Here is an 11,244-nt window from a genome sequence, read left to right as displayed (position 1 = left end):
TCCCCCTCCCCCTCCCCCTCTTTCTGTGCAACTTGTGGGATCTCAGTTCGTGGACTAGGGATCAAACCTCAGCCCTCGGCAGTGAAAGTCCCAAGTCCTAACCACTGGACCACATTTTGAATAATTTTTGAATAACTGTTTACATAGGATAGTATGCAGAGTTCTACAAGGGACCTTCAACCTAGATGCCACTCCTACGATTGCATTCTATTACACTGATGAAATTAAGGTTGCTAATCAGTCAAGTTTAAGTAGAGAGACCATCTGGTTTGGCCCAACCTAATCATATTGGTCTTTTAATAGCAGAGTTTTCTCTGGTGGCAGAAGAGGAAGGCAGAGATGTGACAGATGAGGGGAGGTTCTCTGTTATTGAGATGTAGGGGGCCACATGGAAGGATCTGAGAGTAGCCCCTGCAGGCTAAGGGGGCGTCCCCAGCCACCAGCCTGAAAACGGGGGCCTCGAAACTAAATTCTGCCAGTCTGAATGAGGTGGCTCTTCCCCGGAGCTGTCAGGGAGCCCACCCTTTGGCTTTGGCCTGGTGAAGCCCAAGAGGAGAGCCCATTGGAGCTGGCCTGGTCTTCTGATCTACAAAACTGTGAGATCATACATGGGTGCTGTTTTCCACCTCTAAGTTTGTGATAACTTATTGCGCAGCAATAAAAAATGGACACGCATAACTAATGTGTCCCCTCCCACAAGCATCTCGATGAGAGAAACTGTCTTTCTCACAGTTCTGTCCTCAGCACCTAGCACAGTGCCTGGCACATAGCAGATGCTCAATAAAGGCTGAATGAACGCTTTCACCTCAGCTGATGCTAACTGCTTGCTAGGAGCTAGGGGCTGTCTGGGATACAAAGGTAGAAAAGAGTGCCTGCATGCTTTAAAGGCTCCTCAGATGGATTTTCATAGGGAGTCAGTAACAGCACTTATTTTCTCTTTTCCTGCCTTGCCCGTCTTTCATGGAGGAGTGGATGACAGGTGGAGAAGTTATTCCTGGGCCACCATGGCTACTAGAAAAGCAAGACCGGGAATCCCCTGGTGGTCCGGTGTTTGTGACTCTGCATTTTCGCTGCCGAGGGCCTGGGGTTCAATCCCTGGTGGGGGAACTAGGATCCCTCAAGCTGGGTGGCCAGAAAAAAAAGGCAAGACCAGTGCACTTTGAGGCCTACCAAGAAGGCCCAGACTCAGTTATTCCAGAGGGTTGTGCTAGCCTGTTTTCTTCTTCCCCTGGTGGAATTATAAAACCCATTTGCGGGCTTCCCTGGTAGCACAGCGGTTAAGAACCCGCCTGCCAAGGCAGGGGACACGAGTTCGAGCCCTGGTCCGGGAAGATCCCACATGCCCCGGAGCAAATAAGCCCGTGCACCACAACTACAGAGCCTGCGCTCTAGAGCCCGCGAGCCACAACTACTGAAGCCTGCGCGCCCAGAGCCCGTGCCCTGCAACAAGAGAATGAATGAGAAGCCCGCGCACCGCAACGAAGAGTAGCCCCCGCTCAACGCAACTAAAGAAAGCCTGTGTGCAGCAACGAAGACCCAATGCTGCCAAAATTAATTAATTAATTAATTAACTAAAAAAAAAAACAAAACATTTGCACACAGAAGGGGTACTGGGGGAAGAACTCCGCAGAAGTGTATCAGCTGCATAATGCCTACTTCCTGGGAGGTTTAATGCCAAGAGGCCTCAAAGGATCTGTCAGAGAACTCCAAAGGGCAAGAGGATTTAGGGCACTATTTCTTTTTTTATATAAATTTATTTATCTATTTGTTTATTTTTGGCTGCATTGGGTCTTCGTTGCTTTGCGCAGGCTTCTCATTGCGGTGGCTTCTCGTGTCGTGGAGCACGGGCTCCAGGCTCACGGGCTTCAGTAGTTGTGGCCCGCAGGCTCTAGAGCTCAGGCTCAATAGTTGTGGTGCACGGGCCTAGGTGCTCCGCGGCACGTGGGATCCTCCCGCGCCCGGGCTCGAACCCGTGTCCCCTGCATTGGCAGGCGGACTCTCAACCACTGTGCCACCAGGGAAGCCCCTAGGGCACTATTTCTGATCACTGCTAATTTTTAGAAATTTCACAACCCCTACTCTGGTTCCAAAACCAGTGACCAGAGGAAGAGACAGAAAACTGAGGAGACAGGAACCGCTGGACCATCTGCCTTGTCATTAGGTAGAGCCAAGTAGGGAGGGGCGCCACCCTATCATTACTCTCTGAGCAAAACATTTTGCTGCTCCCAGGGCCCATGCCATGACTCGGCATAAACAGCCAGTTGGTTTTCCTTCTTGAGACCCAAAATATTTATCTACCTGGAAGCTATGTTTTGGTCACAGGGTCTCAAATAACTTAATGGAAATGTGAATCACTGGCGCTTATTTTCCAGTATAACTAAGTTATAATCCATACCTGGAAAGACAACCTCCTAACCCCCCAACCACAAGGTTAGTGAGGATGTGAGCTTACAGATAAGGCATTTGGCCAAGGTCATGCCGCTGTAAGCAGGTCGGGAGGGTAAGGGACTTTACGATGCAAACCAGATGATCCAGGTTCCATAGAGGGGTCCTGCAAACTCGAACTTGGGAAACTGACTTAACCTCTTTGAACTCAACATTCTTATCAGGGAAATGGGGAGGGCAGTTTCTACCTCAAGTGGCTGTTAAGGAACTACTTTCCCATCCAGAAATTGTGAGGTGGTTCTTGTAAGAGAGAGAATAAGATGAGGCCTTCCTCATCTCATGAGGAACTCATCTCAATGAGTTCAGGCCTTCCCCATTCCTGACCCACCATCCTTTCGCTCAAAACGATTCCTAGGCTGAACACCCACTATGTGCCAGGGACGGGGACGGGGCTGCCTGAGGTTAAACAAATGGCAAAAATGCCCACAGGGGTGGCTAATTAGGTCAAGTGGCCAACATTCTTCTGGGCTGTGAGCTGGCAAAACCTGAATGCCCTTAAAGCAAGGTCTTTTCTAGAATGACTGCTCATGGTTAGCTAGGTGTTCTGTAGATACTGGGGTCTTGTTTACTTTTTTAAAAAACAGCTCAGGGACTTCCCTGGTGGCACAGTGGTCGAGAGTCCGCCTGCCAATGCAGGGGGCACGGGTTCAAGCTCTGGTCCGGGAAGATCCCACATGCCGCAGCGCAACAAAGCCCGTGGGCCACAACTACTGAACCTGCGCTCTAGGGCCTGCACGCCACAACTGCTGAGCCTGCGCTCTAGAGCCCATGTGCCACAACTACTGAGCCCGTGTGCCACAACTACTGAGCCTGCGTGCCACAACTACTGAAACCCGCGGACCTAGAGCCTGTGCTCTGCAACAAGAGAAGCCACTGCAGTGAGAAGCCCGCGCACCGCAACGAAGAGTAGCCCCTGCTAGTCGCAACTAGAGAACGCCCACGTGCAGCAATGAAGACCCAACACAGCCAAAAAGAAATAAACACATAAATTTAAAGGGCAATGAACTCTGTATTTGGCTAATATCAGGCTAGAAGTTCGTCACATAATGCACATTCTTGACAGAATTTTCTTAGCACGAATTGTAAACCAAATAATAAGCACTCCTCACAGAGCCAGGTAACATGCTTTATGTTGAGTATCTGAATCCCCACAACCACGTAAGAGCAGTAGTAATTGCTTGCGTTTACTGAGCGCTTCCCTGTGGCAGGCACGGGGCCAAGGGCGTACAGCAACTCATTCGTTTAATCCTCTCAACTGCCCTGTGATCTAAAACTGTCATACACCCCTCTTTACAGGGGAGGACACCAAGGCGCAAAGAGGGCAGGTGCGCAAAGTCTCAGAGGTAATAAAAACAAGGGAAGGGTTTCTTAATATAGGTTAAGCATAGACTTAGCAGATGAGTGACCCAGCTACGTACCCAACAGAATGGAAAACCGGTTCTCAAAAGTTTGTACACAAATGTTCGTAACAGCACAAAGCACAATAGCTAAAAGGTGGAAACAACCCAGATGTCCATGGACAGATGAATAGGTTAACCAAAGGTGGTATATCCTACAATGGAATATTACACAGCCACTAAAAAGGAAGCACTGATACCTGCTACAAAACGAATAAACCTTGAAAACATTAACACTGAGTTAAAGAAGCCAGCCACAAAAGGCCACATGTTGTATGATTCCATTTATATGAAATATGCAGGATGGTCAAACCCAGAGACAGAAAACAGATTAGTGGTTGCCAGGCGCTGGTTATGGGGGTAGAGAGAGTGGCTACTTAATGGATACTGGGTTTTGGGGAGTGGGGTAATGAAAATATTCCGGAAATAGTGGTGATGATTGCATGACATGGTGAATGGATGACATGTCATCAATGGTAAATTTTATTTTATGTACTTTACTATAATAAAAAGAATAACAAGGTAAAGATTTGAGCCAGGGTATCCTCTCATCCCATAGCATATGCCTCTAACCACTATGCCATGCTTTACATTCTGTTAGAAGGTATTACTGTTCTCATTTTACAGATGGGGAAACTGAGGCATGGTGAGGAGATAGTGAAAATGGGATTCACACTTAGCTCTGCCTGTCTCAGAAGTCAAGCCTAAGAGCTGCCTCCCAAGGACAGGGAGCTCCTGGCTTTGGATGGGTTCAGCACCACTGCCATTTAGGGCTGTCCTGTGCACTGTAGGATGTTTAGCTGCATCCCTGGTCCACCCACCGGATTCTTATAGCAACTGTGACAAACAAAAATGCCTCCAGAACTGGCACTGTGTTGTTCAATGACTCAACTTACTTTTCTACTAATAAGCCTAAAAATAAACTGCTGACTTGGAAAATTATTTTCAAAGACATTTGAAAATGAGGGTGGAGAATATCTATGTGTTAAAAGTAAAATTCATTTAACCTCACACTTAGTCATTCATTCATTCTTTCAACAAATATCGGCCAAACGCCTTTCCTGGCCCCCGTACTCAAGGTCTGGATGGAGGCAGAAAAAAAGAAATCTTGCTTTAAGGCACTAATCTGGGTCCCCTGGCTGATGAGGCTGCCTCATCCTTCCAGCTGGAAATGCCCTTTCTCAGAAGCCCTCTCTCCCATCTCTTAGGACACTTAGACACAGAGCACAGCTGAGCTACTGGGCTCTACGGCCGGTCAGGAAGTAGTAGTTCTTTCCCTCCATAGCCCTTGCTCAGGAAATATTTTTGATTGAATCAACGAATACACGTGCTGGCAATAGGCAGATTTCTTGCACCACTGTTAGGAGTGCAGTAACTGTTGCAAGCAGCAACTGGATTTCATCTGCCAGATGGGAACTCAGGGAATTTAAATTAATTAAAATAATGGCATTTGATATCAAGGTTGATAGGGAAAGAGTCTCAGGTTCTGAGGGCAACAAACCAGCTTGAGAACACCAAGGTCCCTTTCGTGTTACAGAAAATTACACACTAAAAAGGGACAATGTTTATTAAGCATTTACTACGTGCCAGGCACCCTGGTGAGTGTTCTACCTCTTTTTTTTCTTTAAATAGTCCAGAACCTCCAAAGACTTAATACAGAAAGATATCCTCTATTAATAACTACCATATTTCTTTAGAAAGTAGTTTTTATTCACAAATAATCTCTGCTCCTCCCCGGCATGTCTACCAAAGTAAAGCAGAAAGGGAATTCTTTTTTTTAAATAAATTTATTGTTTATTTATTTATTTATTTATTTATTTTTGGCTGCGTTGGGTCTTTATTGCTGTGCACGCGCTTTCTCTAGTTGCAGAGAGAGGGGGCTACTCTTTGTTGCAGTGCAGGGCTTCTGACTGCGGTGGCTTCTCTTGTTGCAGAGCACGGCTCTAGGCACGTGGGCTTCAGTAGTTGCGGCACACGGGCTCAGCAGTTGTGGCTTGCGGGCTCTAGAGGGCAGGCTCAGTAGTTGTGGCTCACGGGCTTAGTTGCTCCGTGGCATGTGAGATCTTCCTGGACCAGGGCTCGAATCATGTCCCCTGCATTGGCAGGCGGATTCTTAACCATACGCCACCAGGGAAGCCCCTGGGAATTCTTGTCTATACTTCAAGTATCTACATTTCGAGAGAGCCTTTTGAATTTCTTTAAACATCAACAATAGTATCTTTAAGTGGCAAAGAACAATGTGTTTCAGGATTTGGTTATTTGGTTATTGAGATATTTTTTCTCACAACAGAAAAATCAAGGCCTAGAGAAAAAGTGACCTTTTATCCCAGTCCTAATTTAACCACTTTGTACTTGTTTTTTATTTATTATTATTCAGAGGTTAATTCTGCTATTGACTTGAAGTAACTTCTCAAGAAAATGAGTGCAAGAGGGCAGTGGTAAAATACAACTAAGACAGAATTAAATTCTTAGATACTCTAAGAGTAGAAATTCAAAAGAAGAGGGCAGAGAAAACAAATCTTCAATTAATAAATCTACATGATTGCTATAGCCCTGCTTCAAATGTTGCATTTAATTAACTGGGCCAAATTTAAATTGAACTGCCCTGATTCTCTAGGAGAATGACTGTCATTCCGGAGTCGTGTTTTTTTTTAATCAAACGATGCCACAGGGCTTCCCTTGTGGCACAGTGGTTGGGAGTCCGCCTGCCGATGCGGGGGACGCGGGTTCGTGCCCCGGTCCGGGAGAATCCCACGTGCGGCGGAGCGGCTGGGCCCGTGAGCCATGGCCGCTGAGCCTGTGCGTCCGGAGCCTGTGCTCCACAACGGGAGAGGCCACAACAGTGAGAGGCCCGCGTACCGCAAAAAAAAAAAAAAAAAAAACGATGCCACAAACATTTCTGGAACACCTACTAAGTTGGTCATTACCCTAAACATAGAAGCCATTTATGTTAGATCATTTCTATTGTTACTTATCGACTCTGATTTGCTTTATCAATTCAAAACCAAATATGTTTGTATCTCTATTACATTCACGGCATCAAAGAGGGTGGAAAGTGGTTTGGGCTTTTTCTGTTTCACTTGAACTTATGATGTTACCTGGCTTGTTTTATTTCGCCTTCATGTAAGAACTTGACTTTTGTGCTTTTAGCCACAATACTGTGCACAAGAAAATGAACAGTGGTTTCCTTGGAGGAAGTTGGGGGGGTGGATTCCGTGTCTACTTTTTACTTTACTTTTCCACAGGAATTAGTAAACTATGGCCCGTGGACCAAATATGGAAGCACTTGTTTGTAAAAATAACTTTTACTGCAGGGGGTAAGGTAGGGGAGGGATAAATTGGGAGATTGGGATTGACATATACACACTACTGTATATAAAATAGATAACTAGTAAGGACCTACTGTATAGCACAGGGAACTCTACTCAATACTCTGTAATAGCCTATAAGGGAAAAGAATCTAAAAAAGAGTGGATATATGTATATGTGTAACTGATTCACTTTGCTGTCACCTGAAACTAACACAACATTGTAGATCAACTGTATGCCAACAATTTTTTTTTATTTTTCCATATTAAAAAAAATAAGTTTTAGGGCTTCCCTGGTGGCGCAGTGGTTGCGCGTCCGCCTGCCGATGCAGGGGAACCGGGTTCGCGCCCCGGTCTGGGAGGATCCCACATGCCGCGGAGCGGCTGGGCCCGTGAGCCGTGGCCGCTGAGCCTGCGCGTTCGGAGCCTGTACTCCGCACGGGAGAGGCCACAACAGAGGGAGGCCCGCATACCACAAAAAAAAAAAAGTTTTATTGGAACACAGCATTCATTCATGTATGTATTGCCTATGGCTGCTTTCACCCTACAAAGGCAGGATTAGAAGCTGCAATAAAGACCAGAGGTCATATGGCCCGCAAAGCCAAAAGTACTTACTATCCGGCCCTTAATGGAAAGTGTGTCGATTCCTGCTGTACTGTTTGAATTTTTTTGAATCATGTGCATATAATACTGTAATAATAACATCTGGAGGAAATACACATAAAACTATATAGCATTCGAGCAGAGCTACAGGGAGCCTCTGAGATGAGAAGGCTGAGACTCCAGGGCTCAGGAGCGGGTCGGTGGTAGGGAGTCCAGGTGGCCCTTATCTGAGACTTCTACCCTTGTACCATTTTTCTTGGTTGGTTCATCTGGTACAATGGGTTCCCAGGTTCAGCCAGAGCTGGCGCCATGGAACACCTCCTCTGTCCCCTTTCCCCCCCAGGGTCACCAGAACTTCTCTAGCACTTTCTGATCCACATTATACAAGTCACCCCAAAAGCAGTTTCTCAGCGCATGTCCCAGCACCTTCAGCATCACCATCCGAGGAAAGTCTTGTTAAACATCCTGCCTGGGACTTCCCTGACAGTCCAGTGGTTAAGACTCTCCACTTCTACTGCAGGGGCCGCGGGTTCAATCCCTGGTTGGGGACGTAAGGTCCCTCATGCCTCACAGTGTGGCCAAAAAAACATCCTGTACCAGGAAGACTCTTTCAAGTAGATTTCGGATGAGACTGGGGCTGGGCATTTTTACGTGCCCCACCGGCAGTGCTGACTCACACCCTTGGCAGCCTGTTGTGCTTTGCTGGCGTCCAGCATCCCCACCCTCGCCCCACAGTGGACAAAGCCCAGTCTGATAGTTACAACAGCTCTGATGTGATGGGCACTCACGTGCCAGGCTCCTGAGTGCCAGGCTCTGTCCTGAGTGCTTCCCATGCATTCATTTACATGTCCTGACAACCCCAGGAGCGGAGCCATGCTTGTAGTTGTCCAGTGTGTGTATCGTACAAAGCGTGGGGCAGCAGATCAGTGTTGGGCAGGGGCAGGGAGAAGGAGGAGTCAACTATGGGGCTGGGGGGATGCAGAGGAATTTTTAAGGTGTTCATTTTGATAGTGGGGGAGGGGGATACATGACCCTATGCATCTGTAAAACTGATAGAACCTCACCAAGAGAGAACTTTATTGGGGCTTCCCTGGTGGCGCAGTGGTTAAGAATCTGCCTGCCAATGCAGGGGACACGGGTTCGAGCCCTGGTCCGGGAAGATCCCACATGCCGCGGAGCAGCTAAGCCCGTGCACTACAACTACTGAGCCTGTGCTCTAGAGCCCACGAGCCACAACTACTGAGCCCACGTGCCTCAACTAACTGAGCCTGCGTGCCACAACTACTGAAGCCTGCGCACCTAGAGCCCATGCTCCGCAATGAAGAGTAACCCCCGCTCGCCACAACTAGAGAAAGTTCGCACACAGCAACAAAGACCCAAAGCAGCCAAAACTAATAAATACATAAATAAATTAATTAATCAATTAAAGCGCTCTATGTTTAAAAAAAAACAAAAACAAAACACTGGGCTGAAATCCAGGCTAAGAACCCCCGGCCAAATTTGCTTCTGGCAACAAAGGCTCCCCTGCCCTGGGATGAGACGGGTGTCTGTCAAGAGAGGCACTTCTTAATTCGAGCAAAGGGTCTGTGTAGGCTAGTCCTGGCTCTGCCTGTGATTGGGAGCTATTACCCCATTTTACAGATGAGGAGGCCAAGACAGGAGGTTAACTGGCCCAAGAACTAGTCCAATAAAGTGTCAATTCTCTGGAAACAACTCAAAATGTCCATCAACTGATGAATGGATAAATAAAAGTGGCATATCCTACCATGGAATATTATTCAGCCATATAAAGGAATTACATATTGACACACACTATCTTAATGAACCTTGAAAACAATATGTTGAGTGAAAGAAGCCAGACACAAAAGGCCACATATTGTCTGATTCCATTTATACGAAATGTCCAGAATAGGTCACTCCATAGAGACAGAAAGCAGGTTAGTGGTTGCCAGCAGCTGTGGGGACAGGGAATAGGGACTGTTAGTGGGTATGGGCTTTGGGGGGAGAAATGAAAATTTTCAAAATTGGCCATGGTGATGGTTGCACAACTCTCTAAATACACTACAAACCCCTGAATTAATTATACACCTAGGAGAGTTGTATAGTATGTGAATTCTATCTCACTAAAGCTGCTGTTACTTCAACAAAACAAAACAAAACACTAGTGGGTTGAGGGATCGGCGGGAGAAGCCGTTACGGGAACCAGAGCTACAGGATTCCCAGATTAGGCCTGATCAAGATGACAACCTCCCCAAAGCACACAGACTTCACGGCAGAGCCCATGGGGGAAAAGCCAGCTGGAAGCCTGGCCGGGATTGGCGAAGTCCTGGGCAAGAAGCTGGAGGAAAGGGGCTTTGACAAGGCCTGTGTGGTCCTTGGTCAGTTTCTGGTGCTAAAGAAAGATGAAGATCTTTTCCGGGAACGGCTGAAGGACACGTGCGGCGCCAATGCCAAGCAGTCGCGGGACTGCTTCGGGTGCCTTCGAGAGTGGTGCGACGTGTTTTTGTGATGCTCTCTGGGGAGCCCCCGACCCCGAGCCCCAGCACTGAGTCTCCAGAGTTTGCAGCCAAGTGAGGACTCCTCCCCCGTCCTCTACAAAGGAAGAGATTGCTGTTGTCGTGCGCAGCTCCCATGTACTCCAGGGTCTTTTGGGAGTTTTCTCCCCTCACCATTTCAAGATTTTTGGAATTCTTACCCTTGCATGCATCTCCCTTCGCCTTTCCCTGCCAGTTTCGTGACAGCAGTTACCAGCTTTTCTGAGTGATTCCTGGCACTGTCCCCGCCGGCGCCCCGCTCCCACCTCGGGTCTGTTTTATGCCATTTGGTCCCCTTTCTGGCAGAACAGTCACTGTCCTTGTAAAGTTTTTTAAAACAATAAAGTCAGTGGCCTTCCAAAAAAAAAACCAAAACAGATTCCCACTCTGGCAGCCTCAGCACCGCTCCATAGGAGGTCTTAAGAGTCACACCAGGTTGCCCTCACCCAGGCAGGCCTGTCAATATTTCAAAACCCACATCCAAGAAATTCCTAAATTAATACTCTGCCACTGAACTAATACAAATAGCCATTTTTTTGCCTGATCCACTCCATGTCAGCTACTTTCCTTACTTTAACTCCACTTTTTACACCAGCCGGGTAGGATGTATTCCACGCTCCCATATTTTCCGAGCCGGTTGTGGTCCTGAAGACTTGGCAACATTTAAAGCTAATCATTCAGTGGCTTCCCTGGTGGCACAGTGGTTAAGAATCCACCTGCCAGTGCAGGGGACACGGGTCCGAGCCCTGGCCCAGGAAGATCCCACATGCTGCGGAGCAGCTAAGCGCATGCGCCACAACTACTGAGACTGCGTGCCACAACTACTGAAGCCCACAAGCCTAGAGCCCATGCAACAACAGAATCCACTGCAGTGAGAAGCCTGTGCACCGCAACAAAGCATAGCCCCCTCTCGCCGTAACTAGAGAAAGCCCTCACGCAGCAACGGGAGCCCAACAC

The 11,244-nt window shown here is 47.6% G+C and overlaps 1 protein-coding gene across 1 annotated transcript; it reads left to right on the top strand.

Moving 5' to 3' along the window:
* Window positions 1–9,955: 9,955 nt before the first annotated feature.
* Window positions 9,956–10,371, top strand: LOC102973485 (barrier-to-autointegration factor-like). The gene has a single exon (XM_055083244.1). The coding sequence runs from the start codon at window positions 9,993–9,995 to the stop codon at window positions 10,260–10,262; it is 270 nt and encodes an 89-aa protein (XP_054939219.1). The 5' UTR covers window positions 9,956–9,992; the 3' UTR covers window positions 10,263–10,371.
* The last annotated feature ends 873 nt before the right edge of the window (window positions 10,372–11,244 follow it).

The sequence above is a fragment of the Physeter macrocephalus genome, unplaced genomic scaffold (genome assembly GCF_002837175.3).
Source record: "Physeter macrocephalus isolate SW-GA unplaced genomic scaffold, ASM283717v5 random_682, whole genome shotgun sequence".
In the NCBI taxonomy this organism is placed as follows: domain Eukaryota; kingdom Metazoa; phylum Chordata; class Mammalia; order Artiodactyla; family Physeteridae; genus Physeter; species Physeter macrocephalus.
The sequence above is the reverse complement of the archived record's forward strand: the minus strand, read 5'-3'. Positions and strand labels throughout refer to the sequence as shown.